We start from the raw sequence: 27,032 nt of genomic DNA on the forward strand, positions 1-27,032 counted from the left end.
GGAGTGCAACATCAGACAAGAGACCTGAAGTTAAATATCTAGAGTACACATAGAAGTCAAGGACCAAATTAAGGAAAAACGAAAACTCAGAAAAGTATGGCCGATGAGTCGGCAACCCGAAGATAAACGCAGGTACAACGAAGAGACTAGAAATTAAAAGACTAAAAAAAAGGATCAAAGAAGAAATATTTCACACAAACCTTCAAAGTTTAACGATAGCTGACGGCGACTATTCACTCTTAAATCAACCAAACGATTAGAACAACTGACACAATGCATCCTACTAATCAGAAAGGCGTACTAGACCTGGGCCCGAGGTGACAGAGAAAAAGCGAACACTTTTGCAGGACAATTATAGAAACCATTCAGACGAAAGGAATGGCAACAAAACGGAGACCTCGAAACAGAGAGCTGAAAGAAGCGCTACAAATAACACAAACAAACAAATTCCTTACACCAAACGAAATCCAAAACATATTACAAAAGGATCTGGATATGACCTAATAACAGGGAGAGTACTAAGAGAAATGCCAAGAAAAGGCGTTATCCATTTAACAGCTATACGCAAAGCAATTATTAGAAAGGGATATTTCCCAGTTCAGTGGAAAGTCGGACAGATCATAACCATTCAGAAACCTGGTAAACCGCTAGAGGAAGCAAGATCAAATAGACAGATCAGCCCACTCCCAATAATGAGGAAACTTCAAGAAAGCTATGCCCAAGAGATTATGTCCGATACTAGAAGAAAACCGAATCCTCCTGGACCACCAGTTTGCATTTCGACAGGAACACTCTACCGTGGAATAAGTACACGGAATTACAGAGATCACAAGCGGAAGCGTTCCTAGACATCACACAAGGGTCTGAGAAAGTATGGCACCCAGGCCTCTGGTTCGAAATCAGAAAAATCCTTCTCCATGCATATTACAGAACATTAGATCATATCTAATGAACAGACTCTTTCAAGTAAAATTCAAAGACGAATTCACAATGTTAAGGAAAACTGAAGCAGGTGTACTGCAAGGAAGTGTCTTAGGACCACACAAATGCACTAGCAGTGAACCTACTAGACAACAGTGAAACAACACATAGACTGAAAAGATACACCGTCCCAACTCTACCAGACAGACCTGAGTAAAACCCCAATACAAGAATTAAAATGATACCTAAACTTATCCCTCTAACAGGCCGTGAAGGCCCATTGGGGTTGTGAGACGTCGAGGCTCCCACATTTTCTACACAATCGGCTCACAGATGGCGGCCAGGTTGTCAGCCTTACGCGCCGGCTGCCCTTTACCCCTAGGAAGATTCCTGGTGCTCATTTCTGTTAGAGGCTGAGTTGACCCAAGGGCCATTAGATAAGGGTTTGATAAATTGAGAAAGCCAATGACCGCATTGGGAATCGAACCCGCTACCTTCTGGCTTGTAGTATTGTGCCTCAGCCAAGTACGCTACCGCGTGCCCCTAAAATGATACCTAAGTGGAAAACAAGAAAGAAAAATATGTATGAGTTACGCCACTGAGCATAACTCGTTCACGAGCCAGTACTTATTGAACATATTATTTATATTTATAGCAGTCTCTGCAGATTATTTATAATAAATACGTGAAATTTTTATATATGTCATATTTAGGTGCCGAGTTACTCAGATAACATAGACAATATAAAAAACACAATTGGAATGGAAATTCTTGATGTTTTAAATGGTCACTTCTATTAATATCATTTTTCTTAAATATACGTATCTGACGGTCGCATTTGAAAATCGCTTTCTTAATCTCTAAGGTAGGGCGGGGATTTTTTTCTGTTCGGAAGCCAGAGGGGGGCTATTTCAGTCACTGTGGATCAAAGAACCTAGAGAGAAAAAAATGTAAAAAATATAAAGTTGTCATTAATTATTTGCACTGACTAGACATGCGTTATAGACTCCTATATGAATTGCATTTACGAATTACATTAGTAATAACTCATACGGGATATGAAGGTGATTAAGACATGCATTAGAACGAATCTCGGGGTGCCCCTACTTGTCCTTCTCATATGTAATCACAGGTACAGTAAATAATGGACAACATGTGAACTAGGAAGATTTAAGGCTTTCACGGCGGTGACTATGAAGAAAGCAGTCTTCTGGGATTTGGCACCGTGTATATGTGGTGTTAACCGACGTTTCGGAGGAACGTATCGCCTCCATCTTCAGGGTAGAAGAAAAAATATAAGAATCTGCAAGCGAAGAGACCGTGAGAACCATCTACCCTGAAGATGGAGGCGATACGTTCCTCCGAAACGTCGGTTAACACCACATATACACGGTGCCAAATCCCAGAAGACTGCTTTCTTCATGTGAACTAGGAGTTTCACTACTTAATTTCCACCAAAGTCTAGAGTTTTGTTTATTTTATTTCTTGAGCGAACACTTCCCGCATATTATGAAATTAAAAATTAGTAAAATACTATTATTTTTTAATATTGATCCGGTCAGGACTAAATTTTCGCGTTACCTGCTTCGACGCTTCAGCACAATGGAATAAGACTAACAACTTTTCTGTTTTCAGTTTAGCGACGAAACTATTTCCACGTGTGTCTGAGGAAACCGCAGCGTGTACATCCGCGCTAAAGGTCATACCCATATGCACTGAAGCATATTTCCTACTGAGGCGAAAGGAAAATCTTCACCTCCCGTTCGCAGCGGTTTCATTGTTTAGGCCCGCCCTCCAGCTGGCACTGTATGAAGTTACTTTTGGCACGACGCAAATTCACAACACGTCCCGGAACAAGTCCGACAAACGTGTACTATCGCGTGCCTTGTGCAATACAGTGTTTCTTTTAACCGTTGGACTTCTCTTCTAAAAGTGAACAACGTATTTTAACGGTCAGTGACCCAACATGTCGTATAAAAATGTAATGGTTCGTCGATTTCAAGAATAAACACAATTACGGACTAACCAATGGATGCTGGTAATGCAGTTATGCTGTATATTCAAGAAAGAAATGCAATTTAGGTAAGAATTTTTCCCTTTTATCGAAATAATAACATTACAAATCTGTTGCAACAGTATTTTAAATACTCTAACTGAAATGCTGAAGTAAATAACTGTGACAACTGTGAGTGCGCTTGAGTTGGAGCGTTCGTAAGGACAGGTGTCGACATGGAGACTCTTGTACGACTAGTTATCCAGCTGTGTCTGCATGCTGTTACTATAGGCCACTGGAATTTCGCATGCATATTTCCGCTTTCTGCATAGAAGAATGTGTTATAGAACAGAGCCAAGCAATGGATTTGCACATTAGGCTAGCATTTGTTCCTGTTACAATGAAATAACAATAAACTGGCGAGTATTGAATTTGTTTTCCTTAATTTCTTATTTATTAGTTAATATGCTTGAAGGAAAGAGAGCACATAGGAAATATACATGCAGTTGGGAAGGTAATGTTAAACGACTCTTAACGAAATGGTGTGAAGGTTTGGACTGGATTCGGCGGTGTAGGTTAGGTCCAGCATCGTGAACACGAATGTCTCTGTACGTATTACATTATATACGTAATACTACAGGCTGTATTGCTATGCCATCACCATATGACAGGTACAAGTTTTGTTATTTAATAATTTTAATTATACCTGAGGTTTCGTAGCATTATACTATACTCAAATAAATAGGTTGATTACAGAAATGTATCTATGGCCTTCAAATACGATACAAAAAATCAAGGTCTTCTTATTTCGGTCCCTATAAGCGATGAAAATTTTATCAGTATCCATCAAGCAGTTTTCGAGAAGATTGGGGTTTCACTTTTGAGCCCCAACTGCGTATACCGTTGTGAAACCGTGTGAGGTCCCACACAGCACTACTTGCTTCAACGGATTACACACAGTGACACAACACAGACGGACATATGGCAACAATATAACAGTCTATAAGATATTTTACATAAACGAAGACTGTCATTATGTTTCACTACTTAAGCGACAAGACCTGTAATATATTTTGACTGATTTTAATTAGCTACATTCAATATATACAACTTACTTTGGCCACGTTAACATTTTATCGCGACGTCTAATGCTAGCATAAATCCTTTTGTGGCAACTTCTATTCAAACATATGTGTAAAGTAATTCCTCCTGGTGTTCGCCACGTGCCCCGATGATGTCCAGTAGTGGCCGAAACACGTAAAGAAAAACTTTTATATTGTCCTAGTAAGCTTGTGGGGGCACGCGGTAGCGTATTTTGTTGTGGTATTATCCTACAAACCAGAAGATCGAGGGTTCGATTCCCAAAGGGGTAATTGGATTTTTTTTTCAAATTGGCCTAATCCTTGCAGCCGCGCTATTGCCCCGTGTCGACTCAGCCTCTGACAGAAATGAGTACCAGATATCTTCCTGGGAGCAAAGTGCGTCAGCTAAGTCTGACAATCTTACCGCCATCTGCGAGCCGATTGTCTGGAAGATGTGGAAGCCTCGACGTCTCACAACCCTATGGGCCTTCATGGCCTGTTACAGGGATAGCAAAACCATTAATTAACAACTGCTGTTGTATAATTTATCATTCCGTTGTCGTTGCTTAGCATTAGGTGTACATGCCACAGTGCTTTGAGACGATGCCAAAAACAAGAGGTTTAAGGGATCTAATCAGTTTCTTCGCTAAACATGAAGCTTTCCTCCGGAGGTCCTATTGATATGCAAGACAGGATTGTGGATGTAGGAGATGAATGAAATAAAATAGCACTGACCGTCAATACAGCCACGGTTAAATTTCCATTGTGACACTGCCAACTCGTTCAGACCGGCTCCGAAAGTCATGCAGCTTTCAATATAATGGACGCAGTTTATAGAAGTAATAGTTCTCCCGTGTTTGTCTTAAAATAAACCGTACCAGAAAGGCCGCGCCATAGCTTAAGCACTTAGTCGCTGGCTTCCCACTGCGGCGGCCTGGGTCCGACCCCGGGTCTGGTCAAGTGGGATTTGTGGTGGATAAAGTGGCGCTGGGGCAGGCTTTCTCAGAGCACTTCGGTTTCCCCTGCCAATCTTCATTCCACCAGATTCTCCATCATCATATTCTCCCGGGGCAGGTACAAGAGGCCAATCAGTGGCCTCCGTGCCGAGTGGACCCAGCTGGACTCCACCACCCACTAAGCGAACTGTACTAGAAAAATTAAATTGTAAATCACACAGAGGGCATTATTTACTGGGGATCGACTGGGGGCGGTCGCCCTGCGCGTCGACAAAACAAATAGAATTCATAGATTTTATTGAGATATTTGCTTCTCTAAAATCACGAGACGTTAGTGCATACTTTAAACTATTAAAAAAAACTCCGTGATTTTAGTCAGCAAGCGAACTATACTGACCGAGCGACTGCCGCTTGTCGGCGAAATTTATGCCAACTTTCGCGGATAGAGGGTGTCTGGTCAGCGCAACGAATCCCCACGGCCGTCAATTTGAAATAGGACCTTAATTATCATCACGAGGCTGAGTGGACCCCGTTCCAGACCTACTACTTCTCCTAAAAAAATCTGGTAGCACCGGAAATGGAACCCGGACCTCTGGATCTGTAGCCAGGAACTCTGGCCACTAGACCACAGAGGCGGTACACTTTTAACTATTATAGTTAATATAACAAAAAATTACTAAAAATAATTGTCACAAACTAATCGTAATATTTTGATTGGCCCGAGGCCCCCACAACTATAAATCCGACCCTGCTCAAATACCATCTTTAGAGAACTCTCATTGTAATGCCTGTAGATATTTGTATGTTAAATTATTCTTAACTAACTTCATAAACAATGTAATAAGTGAAGACTACAATCTTCATGGATATGACGTCGTGTAGCCTGCTATTTACCTACGTTCTGGAGTAACCCCGAAGACCTCATGGGGTCACAGTCCAAAAGACAGTATTTTTTTTTATTGTTGCTAGTGGGGTGGGACTAAGTCCCTTGTACTACGGCCACTTCTGGCCTATTGTACCAGCTCCAGATGATAGGTGAGGGTGATTGTGGAGCAATTGGTGGGATGAAGATTGGCAGGTGAAACCGAAGTACTCGGAGAAAACCATCCCCAGCGCCACTTTGTCCACCACAAATCCCACTTGACCAGACCCGGGATCGAACCCGGGCCGCCGCGGGGGGAATCCAGCGACTAACCGCTTGAACTATGGCGTGGCCCCAAAAGACAGTGACTTCAGTCACTGCTGAAGACCATATCTAACATCGTCAATAATATCTACAAAGACACTGCCCATACTTCCCCTGCACGACTGACCTTGACTACGCAGCCTTGTAAACACAATCGATTGTTGTTCGCTAGCCAGTGTTAGTCTCTAATTGTCCAAGCTTGGACATGGTGGCCTTCCATAACCATTTTGAAGTCCCTAGTACGCGTACCATCGTTTTCCTGCGGGGGCCAGTCTGAAGTGCCCCTATTTTTGGACCTATAATATTTATATTCAGAGACCACCGACCTAACTGTAAGATGGACACGCTCTTCAGAACCGAATATAAATAAAACACGTCCCGTTGCTCAGGAGCTTGTGGGGAAGTACATTCATCCCCATATACAGAGGGGTAGAACTTGGCCGGCCCTTTCACCACGCCATCATCAATGGTCTGTTATGCGCCCCCCTCTGTATCAACCCTTCAACAATCCTACACTTCAAATGAAGTGTAGTATTTTACTTACAGGAGTGCCTTGATAGCCACCTGGCTCCATGAGGTAACGGCTCAGGTGGCAAAATCTAAGGTAGGCTACAGCCCCACAGTCTCATAGGATGTGTGTGGCTGATTAATCTTTTTCTAAGCAGTTCACAAATGGGACTATCTGCCGATCCCATTTCGGTGTCTTTCAGGTGACATTGTCCTGTGAGTAGTCCTGTCACCCACCTTAACTTGTTTCTGTTTATTCTTAACAGTTCCTTGGTTTTTCTGACAGAGGGTCCTTGTACGAAGGCCTCTGCATATTTGAGACATGTTAACGACCCCCAGTATTTTTTTACGGTCTCTGTCCAGTCCCTGACCTGACAACCTTCTTGACAGTTCTTGCTGAAATGTCGCAAGCTGGTTCAGGTCCTATGAGCTGATATTAAGCTCTCAATTATCCCTGTTGATCGGCCATTCCATTGCTACCTGCTTCAGGTTGGTTTCTTGCTTGGCTTATTTTTTGACCCTGAAGATGAAGGCGATATGTTCTTCTGAAACAGACTACATGGCGTTGTATTCCAAAAGACAGAACTCTTCACAACCACCGCTGTGAGAACCTCAAATCCCACATTATAGCATGACGCACAAGAATTTTCGTAGATTAAATTCGTAACTTTTGGAGGTGTCGATTTCTCCCCCCTCCACCTTTTGATACTGTAAGTCAGTTGGAAATGCCGAGGCTCCACTGTATTAGTAGCTATGATGTCTGAAATGAATGACAAGTTCCCGTGCTGAAAATACTGCATTAGAATGAGAGGAAACATTTTTGTTGTCCCTGGTGGTTATGTACGTTTAACCACTCCAGGTCCTTGGACTCACATGATTCGTCTGGCCTTCAGAATAAAATTCTTGCTTGTCACGCCGTATGAAGAAAACTGTATTCCCACATTAAAACGGACTTTAAACTTTCACGTACGTAAAGTAGCATTATATAGTATTTACACCTCTAACAACTAAGGGGTTTTAAAACTAACAAAAACTGAAAATTTATCACGGCATAATGCAGAAGTACAGTGTATACATCTTTCGTTGCCATGATTATAAAATATGTGGAAGTCAATTATTCATTGCCACAATGGTTCCAATACTTTTCTTGTGGAAAAATAATGAGGCAAGAAATTAACAACTTCCCCTCGTTGTTTCTCGGAAAGGGATATATTTCATCTTCGTCATCTTGCTTCTGCGACGTGCCGTTTGAGAGTAGCAAGGTGGGGATTGAAATACAGATATTTTGCTTTTATATGTATACTTCTAAAGCCGGGTATCGATTGCGCGCTGCTGCCGTTCTAGTCAATGTTCGTTGCTTTGCCTCGCAAAGAACTTGGCGCGTGTCAAACCAAATCGGAGAGGTTCTTTGTCCCGCGGCAAAAGGATTTCAGTGTGCTGTGCTCTTTCAGTTGAGACGGTCTCAGAACATAGGAACAGCGTCGACCATCAGCCGCACGCGGCTGCCGCGCTTCGATGCTGGACACAAACACGGTAAACAAACGAACGTGTTTTCCGCGCACGAACAGCTGCCCGCGGCAACCGCACGCAGTCGATACCCAGCCTAACGAATGCCCTGAACTTTGACCAAAATTTATTACACTTAAAATAGTCTATAAAACTAGTAATTACTCTCTTGCCTCTAGATGTCGTTTTGATCAGGTTTTTTCGCGAATATATTGCAGATCAGTGTCTTAATATGAAGGATTTGAGATTCTCACAGCGGTGGTTATGAAAATTTCGTATCTTCTGCAGTCCATTGAAAGTCAACTTTCGTTTCTGAGAAACATGTCGTCTCCAACTTCAGGATAAAAGAATAAATCAAGCAAGAAGCCAGCGTGAAAACAGGTCGCAAGCAGAGCTTGTCTGCATCTCAGTCGGGGGATATCACTTCTCTTTCGTATGGCATGTCCGAGGTCTGAAGACCAGCTAACCCGACTGAGGTCTTTCTGGGTTTTCCTCAGTCTCAGGCCATGGTAATTGCCGGGAGAGTACGTCAAATTAGACCACATTCGCTTCTTTCCAAATACTTTCTAATTCAGCATTCACTAACATCCATCATTCGGCACTACATAGCCTGGACTACTCACTTCTTCTTTAAATAGGTAAACAAATAAATCAGGTGACACAGTTTAAACGCCCCGCTCTTCATTTCGATTTTCACGGACAACATTCTGAGTTTGCGTCGTCTGCAATATCGACGTTTCACGGACAGACCGTCAGCTGTGTCGTTGTAGTGTGCAAGGGGCATGCAAAGCGCTGGTTTACATACGCTATTCGTATGTGACTGGTCTTGTGTTAAGTACTAATCGAATGAACCTTGTGTGATACTTTATAATATGTGAACAGAAATCGCTTCGCTTTTGCTTGTCACTGCTTTACGTACGGTTGTACCAGAAGCGCCAGGAATGTGTGAGAAGCAGGTAAGTTATTTTTGGATTCGTTTCCTGTTAGGGCCTCGCGGTATTTGATTATACTGAGCAAACGGAAGGAAAACGATATAAAGCAGGCGGGTGTACCGGTAAACACAGTTCTTGAGTTGGACGTGTTTATGTTATCGATGATTCAGTCGCTAGGCGGAGTGACGTAATTAAAAGGCATTCGAAGTGAGTTCAATGGTGAAAGTCATTCCCGCTGTAGGGTGTGATAAGACTGTTTTTTTTAATACTCGTACAAAATACTGTTTGTGTTATGCCAAGTATAGTGTACTGAAAATATGAAACTGACCGAGAAATATGTAACACTTTCACACAGTTACTTCATCAGTATAAAGTGCAGCGCGTAAGAGAGCATTTCATATTCACTAAGACAAACTATATCTCTACCTCCTCCTTCCCTCCCTTGCATTGACTTTAATCTTACACCTCCAACTCAGTCGTTGTTTACAGTCCCTACAGAACGGACAATACTTTGTAAGAAGAGGCACCGACTAAATAATTAACATTAATATTACTAGTAGTTACTATAGGATTCTGACGATGGTGTGACACGACGTTTCGGAAACGTGATTGAGGCTAGCTCTTTCTAAGGGACCCAACTGAATAGGTGTTTTCCTTTACCTGAGGACGGAAACAGATCCAGTTTCCGAAACGTCGTGTTTTTATTTGTTATCTTAAAAACCAGGACGATGGATAAAGTCCAAAATCCCAACTTATCAGTGTATTAATATTACTAACCAACGACTGACTCGGTGATGTATAACATCGATCGAAGAATTTTATTCTTGTTTTATATTATAACTTTTGTTTTATATGATCTATTGTATTTTTATGTCAAGTATTTTATATAATTAATAATATTGTATCCAGTTTTACTAGCATTGCGGTTCAGTGGTGTATATACATATGTCAAACATGTATTTGCCTGATGATGGCTATTAATAGCTGAAACATGTAGCGGAGCCAAACTAGGCACTGATCTTGATATTAATTGTGTTGTGACGGTTTTAATTAAGAAGTAGTAAACTAACTATAAATATTTTAATGTATTGGAACAGCGGCTGTAGTTGTAAAGAATTTAGATTTTACAGCCAATTGTATATTATTTATATTATATGTATATATTTTAACTCTCAGAACATATATTGTAATAGTAGCCTCTAACTGTATTGATGTAAAGGTGTCCCTCCGAAGATGGTCTCTGAAGACCGAAACGTGTAAGGGCATGAATAATTGAAATAAGAAAATCTTAACCAGTCACACTGAACGGAACTAATTAACTTTTTCTGCAAATAGAATGTTAACATGGAGTGAGTAATCAAGCTTAATGGGCAAATGACAAAGTGCCTGAAACCATGCTGATTATAAGTAGAAATTATGGGGTTCTGACGATGGCGTAATAAATAATCGCTGAATCCGAAACCTACGGGAAATTAATATTAGAGTTAATTTTACCGTCTACACAACACGTTTTTATTATTATCATCACACCACATGTTTCGACCTCAAGAGGTCATTCTCAGGTGTACGAACACAGTTGTATAATCACGCAATCACATTCGTTTTTCCACTCATTCGACTCTGTATCCTATCCAGGTCTACGCTCAATAATATATTAGGTTCCTCCTACAAAAATACAAGTTAAAATACCATTACAAATATTAAAAGTTAAGATTTAAAATTTAAAATTTCGTGAATTGAAGTTTCATTCAGGTCATTGGTATACTTTCACTTTCACTCGCTTTTCAGTCTCTTCCTACTTACGCTCATCACTGCGTACAGTTCACTTTAACTAGTTTAACTATTATCATTGGTTAAAAGTTCATGCATTAAAGTTCAACTTTATTATATTGGTGCACTTTCACTTTTTGGAGGTCTCGCTGTTCTTCTGTGTCCTCTGATGCTGCTGGATCTGTTTACGATCCTTGTCGTTATCGGTCGTGATGGCTTTAATGCATGAACTTTTAACCAATGATAATAGTTAAACTAGTTAAAGTGAACTGTACGCAGTGATGAGCGTAAGTAGGAAGAGACTGAAAAGCGAGTGAAAGTGAAAGTATACCAATGACCTGAATGAAACTTCAATTCACGAAATTTTAAATTTTAAATTTTAAATCTTAACTTTTAATATTTGTAATGGTATTTTAACTTGTATTTTTGTAGGAGGAACCTAATATATTATTGAGCGTAGACCTGGATAGGATACAGAGTCGAATGAGTGGAAAAACGAATGTGATTGCGTGTGATTATACAACTATGTTCGTACAGCTGAGGATGACCTCTTGAGGTCGAAACATGTAGTGTGATAATAATAAAAACGTGTTGTGTAGACGGTAAAATTAACTCTAATATTGATTAAATACACAACAGGATGCAAGAAACAATTAAAGCTACGGGAAATTATTCGTCGCGTTATCTAGGAGACAGAAGTACTCGTAGGTCACCAGGTAACGCAACAATAGTAACACATTTACTCGCCGTTACAACACGTGTATCACAATTAGGGTTAGCATCACCTGTTTCGTTTGTTTCTTTTCAAAGTCACAGTTCTAAGCCACTTCTCCATTATTAAAAATGTTTCCGGAAAAAAATATACAAAAAAATTGGAGTTAGCTTTGAATGAATTATGATAATAGATCGGAAGGACGGAAAATATTATTTGTATATCAACTGTCACGAACATGGCGACGGCGTGAAAATTTGAGGTTATACCTGACATATTTAATAAAAGTAGAATCTGTACTTAAATAACAAATCTGTCACAAAAATAAAGAAATAAAATAAAATAGTAGCAGGCCTATGGAAATACAGGTCTAAGCGACAGGAAAGTAGGTTTACTACTTGTGCTCAGAAGTTTTTGTTGTCAATTTGTTATTTGAAAAGACGTGCTAGCAGAGTAGTACGTAAAAAAAAAGTAAAGCTATCCCTGTACCAGGCCATGAAGGCCCATAGGGTTGTGAGACGTTGAAGATCCAAAATTATATAGACAATCGGCTCAAAGATGGCGGTAAGGTTGTCAGCCTTACGCGCCGGCCGTGCTTTACTTCCCAGGAAAATTATTTAATTAATGCCTGGTACTCATTTCTGATAGAGGCTGAGTGAACCCGAGGGCCATAGTGCGGCTGGAAGGATTAGGTCAATTGAAAGAAAGCCAATGACCTCATCGGAACTTGAACCCGCGACCTTCCGGCTTGTAGCATAGCAGGGCAGTAAGATATGTTTTTTTTTTCTTTTTCAGCGGGGGTTTCAACCAGTTTTCCCAAGGCAGGCTAACCTGAAAATTTGCTTACAAGCTTATGTTACAAGCCATTTAAGAATTCTTTCATTGATCACCATACTGCATTCAAGACAGAAAAACTTTATAAAATATTTTAATTTTTGCTACTATTATTTGGTGTGTTTCTTCCTTTCTTCAATTTCGAATTCTTTTAAAAAATCCAGACTGAGCAGTTTCGTGCCCCCCCTCACCTCCCCACAAATGACCAGCTTATCAATAATACTGGTATAAAAACCTGAAAATATCACATGTCTAAAATCATGTTTCTTAATTTCAGCTTGAAAATAGAATGTTAACATGAAGTGAGTAATCAGGCTTAATGGGCAAAAGACGAAGTGCCTAAAACCATGCGATTATAAGTAGATAGTGGTTCTGGCGATGGTGTGTAACACACAGAGATACTGGGTTTTCAGACTTTGTCCATCGTCCATCCGAAAACCCAGTATCTCCATGCGCTAATCTCGAGGACACATTCTGTTCTGATTAAAGATAATCAGCATGCAGGTACCCAGAAACCCAGTATCTCCATGGTGACTATCGTTAATCAGAACAGAATGTGTCCTCGAGATTAGCGCATTACATACTGTACATAGCAGGTTAAGATAATATTGTCACAGGCACAACAGTCAGTTTACTCATTGTGAACACTGGTTACAAGTACAAGGTGCGAGAATTTAATTCCCGGAATGGTCCTGTGAACGCAAAATTTGCTTACCTGTGCACTATAGGCTGCTGTCGCCTTTGAAACACTTTCCTTGTGAAGGAATTCAATTCGTGAGACGATGATGCCACTGCCGGAAACAGTCTTGAAAATCTTTTTCCGGAATACCTTGCGGCAACGGCGTCACGTTGCGTTGGATGTCAGAAATGTCAGCAAATCTTTGTCCCTTCAGGGCATTTTTAATACTGAAACAAAAGCCAAAAATCGCAAGGGGCTAAGTCAGGTGAATAAGGTGGATGGTCCATTTTGAATGTATATCTTAGCCAGGAACTCGCGAACTCTTATCGCGTCATGTGCAGGAGCATTGTTATGGTGGAGAATCCACTTCTCATGCCACAGTTCGGGTCTTTTCCTCCGAACAGATTCCCTTAGCTTTGTCAGCACTTCCAAATAACACTGCTGATTCACCGTTTGCCCTTATGCAATGAATTCATGGTGAACTGTCTCCCTTGTGGTCAAAGAAACATAGAAGCATGGTCTTGAGTGAGACATACATGCTTTTCTCGGCTGAGGTGAATTCTGTATTTTCCACTGCGTGCTCTGGCATTTTGTTTCCTAGCCGCATTGAAAACACCACGATTCCTCACCTGCAGTGGCCGTATCAAATATCTCTGCATTATATAAAAGATCAGATGAAATGTGAAGCCAATGTTGTTTCTGGTCATCTGTCAAGAATCGATTCTGTAATAATCTGTCACACTTTCCCTATTCATATTCATTTCTTCTGCTATTAGTCCCACACCTAAACTTCGATCTGAGCCCACAAGATTCGTACTCTGTCCACATTTGCATCTGTCCTTTGCGTTTTTGACTGCTCACTTCTTTGAACATCTTTCACATCTCGTCCATCCTTCAACCGTCTATGCCATTCAAAAGCACCCGGTTTCTTCATAGCATATTTACCATAAACCACTTGTAACAGAGGTATGTTTCACTAGCACTTTTACCTATCTTCACACAAGACTTTATGTTTATCCTCTGCTTCAGTTTCCATTTTCCTGCCAACAGTATTACTTCCTCTGCTGCTTGGGAACGAAAGACTCGTCTGGTCTGTGGCTCATGTAAACGCAAGCTGGAACATGTTCAAACGTGCTTGGGCACATGAATTTCCCTGACTGAACACCCCAGCGACATGCTGTGGTCATTCTGGGAATTAAATTGTCGCACCTTGCATAGTCCACAGGGTAGAAGTCAGTGGCACAATGAGTCACTAGTTCATATAAAACCTACATAAGATTGTTTAAAATAATTTAATTTAAAATCAGTTCACTACACAGAATCACCCAGTTGAATTAATTTCTGAATCCCCATTGGGCAATGATACTTGAGTTGTCACTGTAACGTTTGCTTGAATGTGGGTGGTTCCCACAGTATTTCAGAGATCCACAATTTATGAGTGCTGCATTATAGAGCATTATCAGCTTCTCATTATGGCGGAATGCTTGAGCCGTGTAGGGGGAGGAAATAGCTCCCCAGAAAATGTCAGGAGATGGACTGAGAATCTGTCAAATGTGTTGGGCAGCCCTACTGCACGGCTCAGATTCAGAAATTACCTTATATTGAGGGAGTTAGAAAATGAGCAAGCACTTCTGGAATTCTGGGAAATATGTTCCAGATTTCTGCTAGATGCAAGGTAGGAAAATGTGTTTATCTTGTTTCAGATTTCCTGTTATGTCCAGTATGGGTCACAAATTTTGTAAAAGTGACATTTGACTTTGTTTTATTAATATTCTTTCATAGTTTGGGAAGTAAACAATTGAAGTATATGTGTATGAATGACAGGGCTTAACAAAGCCACACATTCAAGTTGTGACCGTGTATAGAGAGCATATTGTTCACTTACTTGTTTTCAGTAATACTATTATTTTAAGTATGAAAATTAACTATTCTTCACAAAAGTTATTTTTAAGGGCTTTCAGCTGTGGACCAGATCTGTCAAGGGTGGAACGTATAATAATATAATAATGTATAATTCCATATACATATTTTGTGTAACCAATTTAAAATATATATTTGGGATAATTAATTTATATTAAATGGCGGATATATTCCAAAAGTTAGTTAAAGGTCCACAGTTTGTGACGAATGCCACTTAGATATTCGAATTCACTATGAACTCACAGAATACTGACTGCACACTGTATCTCAGCTATGATGTAAGCATAGGAAGGGCATTATTCTGTTGCAGCTGCAATGGAAGGGCATGGCACTGACGTACAAAGCAAAGAAATTTCTCTCCAGTCTCTTCTGAATTCCCATGCTTTCGTTTTCCTATTCACCTACTCAACATAGTCGAATATCTGAAGAGTGTAGCAAAGATGTGAATTTTACAAGCTGAAAGCGACGATGATTGCTCGCGTTTCCAGGTTCTTTATGACACTAGGTAAAAGGTAAAGCTATCCCTGTAACAGGCCATGGAGGTTCATAGTTTTGTGAAACTTCGAGGCTCCCATATTATCTAGAGAAATGGTTCACAGATGGCGGTGATGTTATTGGCCTTACGTACCGGGCGCCCTTTACCACCAGTAAGATTCCTGGTATTCATTTCTGTTAGAGGCTGAGAAGACCCGAGGGCCATAGCGCGGCCAGCAGGAATACTTTTATAATGCAGAACCACTTTATAAAAAAAAAAGTATAAATTTTTATCTGAACATCTTCGAATTTTATGTTATGAGACAGTATGTTCTTTGCTGAGTATAACAAAGTTAATACCATTCATTTAAAATAAAAAAAAAATGTGTTAGATACAGCATTTTTAATAACATGCACAAAATTATTTAAATGCTCAACAGCAAGAAGCATTTGAATAATCTCCGCCCAGCTCACCCTACCAACATTAAAAAAAATCGGCATTTAAAGTATGTACTCGTCTGTGAACAGCATTTTTATTTTTTCATGTTTCAATCCTGATTAACTGTAATTGTACTAATGAGGGTTTGCTGTATTAAAATCTATTCTCACATGTATTGTGCCTCTGATCAAGGTGTGCATCACATAACTTCACACATTCTTCTTAATGGGAAAGTTCAGTTAAGTGTTTGGTTACAGGCTGGGCAACTTAGGTTTCTTTCCCCAGGTAGGCAGGACTTAACTCTTCCCTGTCATGTCCAGACTGTCTCTGGACCTCACCCAGACTCCTATCTGACAGGTGCCAGGGAGTTCCTTGGGGGTAAAACACCTGAAGAGCAAACTAACTGTAAGCTACCATTGAGTGATAGGAACAAAACATGTGGAGTGTCACCTCCAAACACCACAGACATCCTCATGGCATTATGCTCAAGCACAGGAATATCTGATATCCTTCATATGATCATGTTTGGTGGACTGTGAAATGAGATTCCTACTTTATTAATTTCTACTGTCTTTCCAGTGGTAAAATAGAAAAAAAATATGCTAACTTAGCATAGCAGACCTGAGCATGCGGTAGTATAGTTGATTGAGGCACTATGCTACAAGCGGGAAGGATGCATGTTCGGTTCCTCATGAGGTCATTTGGATTTTTTCAATTTAGCTAATCCTTCCAGCCGCACTATGGCCCTGCAGTCAACTCAGCCTCTAACAGAAATGAATACCAGTAATCTTCCTGGCGGGTAAAGTGTGGCCGGTGCATAAGGATGACAATCTCACTGCCATCTATGAGCCGATTATCTAGAACATGTGGAAGCCTCGACATCTCACAACTTTATGGACCTCCATGGCCTGTAATGGGACTTTACCTTTTCTTTAGCATATTAGACCAAGAGGTGACAGGAATACTTGGCCATCCTGTTGTGATATAATTTGGTTGGAATTTCCACACATTATGAGAGTTTCAATTTTTAGAATGGTTTCTGGGGGGGGGGGGTCTGTATATGTGTACTTGCATGCAAGAAACCCCTCTTACTCCAATAACTTTTCATTAAATTTGCAAATTTTCTTTCAGCTTAGATGGAAAACAGTTTAGCTTATAATATCTACTGTTGGTGATTCTGGCATGGGGCACCCATAAAATGTTGTGATATGATCAGCACTGTGCTAGAAATTCTATGCAGTATCTTGCAAATTTCTATCAAAATGGATCTCTTAAACTGAAAAAGCTGTAAATTTAATGTACCATATATTCATTCATTCATCAGTAATCAGTACCATATATATAGAATGAAAAATGATAATATAATAGTAATGTGAAATAGTTTTGTTCAGTGACAGCTAATGACCCATCTTACAGATTTGCACAAAAATGTGCTGTCTTCCCATATCGTCATGTGAAAGACAAATGTGAGACAGAAGTTTAAATCTTTTTATATCTGTTCATACTTTCAAGTCCATAACTTCTGTACATTTCTTGTGCCTGTTCTAACAAGGTCCATCAGATGTACACAAAAACTTCGTTCCTGCAGACATCTTTACATTTGTTTCCAGTTTTATTGTTATCTACAGCCAATCTATATGCTCCCTTCACAGAGTCCAAGCACGATTTATTCCTAAATCAATTTATAATTTATGTATCTTTCTTCTGTTCTTCACTTCATCGTTCCTAAGTCCAACTCTTCTGGTTTTGTCAATTAATTTGCCTGATGGAAAGAAGTGTTCACCAGTATACTATACATATTTACCATATATGTTCTCTGTTGTTTACACGTTATTGGTATTTATGTTCATTTGTTGCAAAAATAAATACGATGTTGCAAAGCCAATCACACTGCAGGGTATAAGATTCATTTTCATTGTATTTTGTTAAATATCTCCCATGCTGAAAAATGTTTATGTTCAAAGTTGTAGATCTTGGTGTGATATATGTTATGTCACACACCAAAGGTTTTATGATGATATATTTTTGAGAAAATTAATACGTTATAATGCAATGTGAGCTTCTTGTGAAATATGGGATATATTCAACCAGTCAGAAACCAAAATATTTGTCCAGGCTTGGTGTAGATATCAGAAGCCACATTTCATTAAATTCCATTGAATAGTTTCACTGTTGAAACTCGCAAGCAGGAAAATGGATATGTCCTTCCCTGTATGTGTTAATTTCACACAGTTCTTGCAAAGAGCACACAACTATGCAAATGCATACACACTTTATTCAAAATGTTTCTGGTTTCTGAAGAGACATGTCTTTTAAATGAAGTAATGGAAATCAGCTTTCACTGGATAATGAAAAACTGCAACTGCTATTATTATTTTGTCTTGTTCTTCTAGTACTAGAGCAGCTGACAACCCAGAGAATTTAAAAATGGCTCAAGAGATTGTGCAGTTTGCAAAAGAAAATATTAGCTTCGATGCAGAGATGAACCCTCTAAATTATGCAATCGCGAGTGGAGATATTAAGAATATAGTGGAAGCTGTTTCAGATGCTAAAAAGATTTCAGCTGATAAGCTAAAAGACAAAGGATATCCAGAATTCTGCCGATACCTCCTCAAAGAAGCAGGGTTACTGAGAGATGGAAACTAAAAATATTTTATATTATATATGAATATAAAAATGCTATTATGAACTGTTAAAACAGGGCTCCAGAAATACAACTTAAAGCTTCAAGCCACTTAAAATATATCTGCCCAGAATTTTATAGTATTCTTTTATACAAATATTTTTACAGGAACATTTTAAAAATTCACCATTTAGCTTTTGGTTAACATTTATCTATTTATTGTATAATAAAATTAACAGTCATTAATATGCATATGTATATCACTTGATTATTTACTACTATCAGAATGAAACTAAAAATATACCCAATTTTGCTATATGTTCACTTACCTCTGTTATGTAAACAAACATATTTCTGAAGCCCTGGGTGAATGTATAATAAAGGTATATGTTCCTGGTATGTTACTTAATTATACATGGAATAAGGGTATGGTATTTAAATTAATTTATAATTTCACACAGTCATACATATTGTAATGGATATCTGCATACAGCACTCTAAAACAAGACATATTTGTTTACCAAATCTGAAGGTATTTAAAAACCTATGAAATTATGTTCATGGATTGAACCAAGTACTATCTGGTAGCAGAGCATGAAGATTCAAAACCACTTATGCCAAAGTTCCACCTGAACATGATACTGAGCCAGTTGCATCCATCTCCTATCCTCATACTACTTCCTAGGATCCATTCTAATGTAATCCTCCCATCCTGCTGTTCTTTCAAGCAAGTCATTTCCAAAAGGTTTCCCAAACAGAATTTGTATTTTGTTTGTCTCCATCACCCACTGTTCAAGTTACATGTCAAGCCCGATGTGGTCTCCCCTAGGTGACTGGTATAATTTCCAGACTTCCCTGTCATGTAATCCCCCCATTTCCTATTTATTCCATCTCTCTTAAGTTGAAAGATTTTCCTGGGAACCTTCTTTTTAACAGCATTAATTTTGTACTTCAGTCAGTGTTGTAGAATGTGATTTATGCCCTTTCTGAACACACTGTACAGAAATCAATTCTGTGCTCAGACAAATTCAGAATTTTACAGCTTGTTGTAAACATGAATGTAAAATCAACAGTATTTAATTTTTGGGATTCACAAACAAAAGCTGTGAAACAGGCACATACTGAATATGTAAAACTAATTCGCTTTCTCCTTGGTGCAGAATTTTCTTTCAAAATGTTAATAGTTATTGATAGTTTTGATAGTTATTTATTGTTACAGAACGTGAATATTCATTATGGTATTCATATCACGACTTTCAACTAAACACTGCATGTCTAAGTTGACTAACAAATTTCTGGGTAAGTTGTTCCTGGAAAAGACAGTAGTTATTCATCTCGTCAAGAAATTTCCTTCTTTTAATGAATAAGAAGATTCAGTATTATTTTCATAGAAGTCTGCTTTGGACCCTAATTCTGAGTCACCCCAACCCTTTCCTGCCTTCACACTCTTTCTTGAAGATCCATTTTAATATTATACTCCAATCTGTGCCTCTTCTACCATGTGATCAACAGGAAACAAATTATGCTACTCTCAGAAATCAGGGATATACATATACCTCTTTGACAGAGCACTGTGTCATCTGAATGCACACAGTGGTTGCATGCATATGCAAGGCCTACAAGGCCTGCACAGAAACACCTGCAGCCTCAGCAGTCTCAGGCCTAGAGCAAATACGAGTAGCGTGGATAACTACTTGCAGTTTAAAGACACTCTGCTATGCTTTTTCTTTGCAACTAACTGTGTATTTTGCAAAATCAAGAGACAGGAACATAAAACCTGTTGCAATATTGCCTTTGATCAAATAAAGTCACATCAAGAAATAATCATGCTCTCACTGTATCACTGAACTTCATTCACTGGGCTATGAAAATGCATTTTTGTTGTTTTCCTCTTGTTTTGTCTTAAAGTTACATTATTTTAGGAAAATCATGTGAAAATAATAAGCAGTAAGGGTTAAAATCCAATTTCATGTTTGACAGTTACCACATTCTGAGCAATTCTCCCACCCTGCTCATCAAAAAGGAATGCACATTCGCAGATCTTGGAAAAGGAAGATCTGGCTGTCAGTTTTGGAGCACGGTTTCAGCTGTATATGAAATGCTTAAACAATTTTTGCTCCATAATTCCCAACTTCTTCAGTCCCAGAATTAAGAAAAGGTACTTCACTGTCTGAAATGTACACCAAGTAATGAGTATTGAAACATAGTGGCTTAATATACCAACAATTAGAGTTTTAAACCTTAAAATATCAAAACATGAGAAGACAGGCATTCACTGAAATCTTTTACTTTGCACTTATATATATCTGTTTAAGAAGTTTACTGATAAAAACTTCCTGGAAGAGCAGGTAGTTGCTTACAGACCCAGTTTAGAAGTTTTATATAGCTAGCATAGTGTCAAAAATTCACGTTTCATAATTAGCAGTACAAAATTTGTCCAGTTCTCCAGCCCCTAATGTTATTGGACATGTGCAAACAAGTATAACATTGCTCTCATTTTGTGGTGACACTACATACAGTATATCAAATTCCTTTAATAATAAGTCACATGTACGTGGTCATATATAACAGAAACACATGTGCTTCAGAATTCCTAGATTTAATGACATATGAATAAAAATAATGACACCGAAAATTCTCTGTAAATGTAATAACTGTCGATCTAAGGATTGAGCAAAAAATGCTTGGGGTTATATAAGAGGTACTCTAGAACCAGAACCAGGGACTGCAAATAGTGCAAAGATTGATTCCCCACTTTTTAAGGTTCTGTGTGTACATTTTCTTTTCTTTAAATTGAGAGTTTGTGAACTACCTCATTTAGTAAACTTTAGTTTATATTATGAATGTGTTTGATCTCATGCTTATAATTGTAAATAATATATTTGTGCCATCATATGCCTGATTAAACTGTCTGAACAAACAAAATGTACTGGTAGTTAATGTTAGCTTAATTTATGATTATTGAATGCAGTGTTTATTTTTGTGGAAATAAATTACATGTCATCTCTTCATAAAACTGTCTTCTTTCTTTGGTTATGGTAACTGTATCATTTCCACTACTTCTGACTCCCAGGTAAAACAAGACACCAAATTAAAAAGTTATTCTTTTTTTCCTTCATGAATTATAATACTATAATGACAAGAGGGTATTGTGCTACAAAGCACTGTGCTCTCACTTTGAAATTAAAAGAGCTCTGTTCTCACTGCATTGATTGCTCCACATTCAGTCAACTACCAACTGATCACTGATTTAGTGGTAGGTATAGGGCCGCGCCATGGCTCAAGCGGTTAGTCGCTGGCTTCCCACCGCTGCAGCCCGGGTTTGGTCAAGTGGGATTTGTGGTGGAGAAAGTGGCGCTGGGGCAGGTTTTTCCGAATATTTCGGTTTCCCCCGCCAATCTTCATGCCACCAAATTCTCCATAATCACCCTCACTTATCATCTGGGGCTGGTACAATAGGCCAGAAGTGGCCGCAGTACAAGGGACTTAGTCCCACCCCACTAGCAATAAAAAAAAATAGTGGTAAGTATTCATGTCTCATCTTTAGAATATGATGGGCTCAGTTATCAGCCTAGATGTCTGCTGTCCTCAGTGATCTGGGGATTTTCTCAGCCCCTTCAGTCAAATACTGGAATAGACTACAAGTGCTACTTTCTACAACTTTCTCAGTTCATATCTAACAAACGTCGCTAAATACAATCTACATTTAAGAAAATGTTACAAAACAGGCTAAGAAATACCTGCAAATTCACATATCTTTCCTTCAGTTAGTGACACATTAAATCCGTGAATTGGTTGACAAGTAACAAAGATGATGATGATCCTGCGCTCTTAGGGAAAACCTAGTGTGCCATGACTGGCTAATCGGGTGGGGGCCACGACCAATAATACCCCCCCCCCCTTTTCAAGCGCCAGTGTTGGAGGAAAGAGAGAAAAAATTGTATTCTTATTTAAATGTTTGTATTTTAGAGTTTACTTGTGTTGGATAATACCTTCTTTGAAGCAACTTTCAGCTGATTTTGTGCTACCTAGACCGAAGCCGATACTTTTCAATTAAAATAGCCCCTCAATTAACCTCACGAGGCTGAATGGACCTCAATCCAGATCCACTACTTCTCAGAAAATCTTCATATTCAATTGTATAGCCGACTTACCATTTTAAATAAACACACGCAGGCACTGGTCACACAATCTTATTTAATTTCACACAAATAAATAACACAAGAGACCTAAAATATTGTCATGTGTTGAGTATGTCACGTGACAAATAACTTCTCGTAGCCTTCGGATTCAACGATTATTTATTGAACTCATTCATCCACACTTACTTAGAGTCAGGAATACAATTACTATCACTTGTAGTATCACGACTACTACCTTTACTTCATTGCTTCTACTGCGGCTGCAACCTCTCACTTGTCCTTGGCAGTGCTTCCATCCGGCCCCAGAGTGCTCGCCCCGAGCACTTCCAAGGTCCAGCGGTTGTTGATTCCGTTGTCTCACATTCATTCGCCGCTCATTCACTCGATGGGGAGGCCGGTGCTTCTGTGTTACCAGTTCCTCCCATACGGGCCGTTTCCCTTTTTTCGTTTTGGAGGGGGTCAACCCCTCCACAAGGTCCAATCCTTGATCATGCCTTTCTTGAGAAGTTCCCTCTTCGACGTAACGGCACTTGAGGTATGGTCTGCACTTGCTGACGTCGTCGTCCCTCCTGGTCTTCCCGCCACTTGCTGGTACGAGACCGTGGCGCAACAGTGCCCACTTCTGGTTTCTCTACGCTGCTACGGGCACCCCGCAATGGTTGAGACTCGTCATAAAGTTGCTTGCGGAGACACTGTAGACAACTGGCGATGGCCAGTCTTTTTCGGCACCCATCCTGACTCTGGGTCCGTTAATTCATCTGGCGGCGGCGCTCCGCGACCGCTTTTCGGTCCTAGCGCCTTTCCATCTTCGGTTCTCCGACAGGCATTACTTCGGCGTCTTCTATGGGGACCTCTTCTTTCTGTGCCGCCTCAGGTTTCCTATCCAGTGAGGATGGCTGTTCTCCTAGATGCGCCTCCGTCTCTTGGCAGGCCGTCAACTTTATGTCAATTTCGGGTTTGCTTTTGGTGGGCGCCCTCTCTGACGAGAGGACGGGTCTGTCCTTTGTCAGAATCATAGTCTGTAGTTGTAAGTCATTTGTCATAATATAAAGGATATTTACATTTTTAATGTTAACGTGTTAATAAATGTACATAAAATATATACAAGGCCTCTGTCAGTCCAGGCTCAGTACAGCAGATTATGCCCTATTTCTAGTAGCTTCTGCTACAACGGCAGTCTAGTCACTTGAACGGTCGTATGCCTGACCGCCCCCAAGTTTAAGCCTTTTATACTTTCTATGTCAGGCTTCTCCTTGCCCAATATTGTGAACATTTTTGTTATCATGATTTGAACTGAGAGTTATTCTGGGATCCTCGTTGTATAGCCTCCGGCAGACCCAACAGGAAACATCGTTTCATAACAATCCTTTCATTGTTGCTTGAGTATTCGTTGCCATGGGAACGTGTTTACCGAGTCGTTGCATAGCAATGAACATATACTCTGTGTAGAGGCAGGTTCGAACATTTCCACTGTTGCCTTGAGAGTCATAGGAGGTGACGAAAAGGGAACCCAGTGCTTGGGGGTATAACTGGGCCACCCTGTTCCTGGTGGATATAAATATGTACAGGGACATGGTCCTCTAGGTTGGGGGAGTCTCTAATCTGAGACAGTTAAATATGATCATGAGTCCCATGGGACTCCGACCGATGACGGCGCCGACAAGGACCAGCAGGAATTGTAAATGACAGACCCATCCTCTTGCCAGATAGGATGTTACATATGGACTACAACCGCAAGTGTTCAGTTATAAAAATACTGGTCGTGTGTCTCAATGGGCTTGGCGCCAAGACGAACTGATTGGCGGTAAACTGCCAGTCATAAAGTAACTGTGACTGTGACTGACTGAGAGCAGACTTGGATGTCCAGCTGTGAAAAGAGAACTGTATGTGTGCTGTAGTTACAGTGAGTCTGTAATAAATCCATTGCCAGTATATGACTAGCGAAGATTGAGAAGATTTAGTGTGTTCTACGAATTTGTCAAGCGTGTAGATTAGCGATAGCACTATAACTAATTTTAGTTATGAGTTGCATGTTAAGAGTGGTCAATAAATCCAATCATCCAATCCATACCCCATCTACATTCACAACCCCATAAATCGTGACAATACATACATTCTGCCAGAGCATCAGAAATTATATTTCCTGACAGATGGCACTGGAAACATGAGGAACACAAATTCTTTCGAAAGCTAGGGTCAGGGACAGCAATGAACATATAAGTAATTAAGTCAGAAGACAATTAAAATCAGGGGCAATTTGTGTGGATGTAGTTTATACAGAGGCTGAGAAATTCCACATACCTGGCACTGGTCATCCTAGTGTGGATTCTACATCCATATATTTGAATGCTTAATTTTACTTTTTCCACATAACAATGGATTTTATTTTCTTTTAGACTGTCCAAATGAATAATGCTGAGTGACAGTTAATTCCACATGGCAGGATGTTCAAGCTGTGAACAAGGAGGTAATACTTCCCCAGAGAATGTCAGGCGATGGACAGATAAACTGTCAAATGTTCTGTTCAGCTCAACAGCCAGGCAGAAGTTTCATGACTATCTTGAATCAAGGGAGTTGGAACACGGGCAGAGGCTACTGGAATTCTGGGAGAAATGTGACACATTCTTGATTCAAGCAGAGAAATCAGAGCACCATAAGCAGGGATGGAGACTAAGGAGTCCTGAGAAAAAAGCAAGGTGAGAAAAATATTGAAGGTCAGTACAATTTGATATTGGTAAAGGAAATACATGGATTGACGAATGGCCAAAATTTCTCCTTTAAATAAGCACCACACATTAATCACTCAGTATCATAGTCTGAGATAGAGCTGAGCAGTCAGTTTCGTACCACATTTTCTGGGAATAGTAAGGTGGTCTGGAATCAGTGGTGATGAGGTAAATCCCTAGTCCTACTGGATTCAAACGCCAGTGGTCCAGTCTTTAGCCTGTCTTAGCTCACACAGAATGGGTTAATATGACAGTCTGTAAAACTGATTCAACAAACTACTTGTATACTGTAATCTATAGAAATACAGCATGAAAGGTTTTATGACTATGTATTTGTGTTATCTGCCTATGTGTGTATGCAGCCACCTTGGAGCCTGAACATTTATAAATATAAATAAATAATTCTGCAGAATGCCATAATAAAATAAAATCAGACCAGAAACGAAGAATATTGGACTGTGATGCAGGATCCAATCTGTATTCTCCACTTTAACCAACTCTGCATGTTTTATATTCTGTTGCAGACCGATGGCAAAAATTATTATCTGCTTTATATTTCCTAGATCCCCAACAGGGAGTGGAACAACTCGTCAAAGACATCAAAAAACAACAATGAAACAAGAGGCACAGTTAATTGTACAGTTTGCAGGTTCTGAGATTAACTTCGACTCAGCACAGATGCAAGCTTTATACACTGCAGTTGAGAGTGGAGAGAGAGGGGCAATAGTGAAGGCTATAATAGAAGCCAAACAAACTGCAGCAGAAATGCTGGAAGATGAAGGATATCATGAGTTCTGTCAATACCTGCTTAAGAAACAAGGATTACTGGAAGACAGAAAGTGAAAACTTTTGTGCACGTCACAAAATTGAGAATCCAGATATGTGATGAGTGACTTGATGTTACAGTAACCAGTACAAGTAAGTGCCTGGAAGTGACTGATTCTGTTGAAATGAGAATGTACAGCTTAGCTCTTGTTTTTGTGAAAATTTGTAGATCTTCATTTGTTACAGTGACAGTATAAGTCCTGTTTTCTATACAGAGCATTTAAAAAAATGTAGTAAGAGATTTTAAAAAATACAAGGTAGATAACATAGTATTTATAATATTGTGATGCAATTCCCTATAAGTCAGATATTTCAGAGGAACATTCTGCCTCCATCTTCAGGGTCAGAAAGTAAGACACACAATAAAGCAGTAAAAAGCAGGCTGCTAGCAGAGAGCTGTATGGTGGAAACCATCATATTCCTCTAAAATGTAGCATCACTGTAAGAACCTCATACACAACATGTGACAATATTTATAATACTGTATTCATTGTAAATACCCATGGAGTACAGGTGTATAATAATTACACTATTATATGCAGTACTAATATCACCCAACTACAGTAAACCGTCACTGATCTGATTACAGTTAATCTGGATCGAAGTATGAAAATGCTGTTCACAGCTAAGTACATACTTAAAAACATATATATGGAATTTAGGAAAACAGATGAATCACTTGTCTGTTCAAACAAAACTTCAGTTTCTGCAAACCTGCACTATTACATTCAGAAACAAATATAATTTCTGAGTCTTCTATCAATGAATGAATGTACTGTCTTATAGTTTTTAAATAAATGCTCTA

The 27,032-nt window shown here is 39.5% G+C and overlaps 1 protein-coding gene across 8 annotated transcripts; it reads left to right on the forward strand.

Moving 5' to 3' along the window:
• The first annotated feature begins 2,643 nt into the window (after positions 1-2,643).
• LOC111868798 lies at positions 2,644-27,032 on the forward strand. Of its 8 annotated transcripts, XR_004513479.1 has the most exons (5): positions 9,155-9,465; positions 14,492-14,753; positions 18,305-20,692; positions 25,073-25,372; positions 25,966-26,005. XR_004513479.1 is itself a non-coding variant. In XM_023859778.2 (4 exons), exons 3-4 carry the CDS (start codon positions 25,113-25,115, stop codon positions 26,243-26,245), a joined length of 579 nt encoding a protein of 192 aa, XP_023715546.1. In that variant the 5' UTR covers positions 2,644-3,003; positions 18,305-20,692; positions 25,073-25,112; the 3' UTR covers positions 26,246-27,032. The 8 variants fall into 8 exon arrangements, 7 of the variants coding, with proteins under 7 accessions (XP_023715546.1, XP_023715542.1, XP_023715544.1 ...); XM_023859778.2 differs by lacking the exons at positions 9,155-9,465; positions 14,492-14,753 and adding an exon at positions 2,644-3,003 and having other exon boundaries at positions 25,927-27,032; XM_023859776.2 differs by lacking the exons at positions 9,155-9,465; positions 18,305-20,692 and adding an exon at positions 8,872-9,107 and having other exon boundaries at positions 25,927-27,032.

This window comes from Cryptotermes secundus, unplaced genomic scaffold (assembly GCF_002891405.2).
Source record: "Cryptotermes secundus unplaced genomic scaffold, Csec_1.0 scaffold257, whole genome shotgun sequence".
Taxonomy (NCBI): Eukaryota; Metazoa; Arthropoda; class Insecta; order Blattodea; family Kalotermitidae; genus Cryptotermes; species Cryptotermes secundus.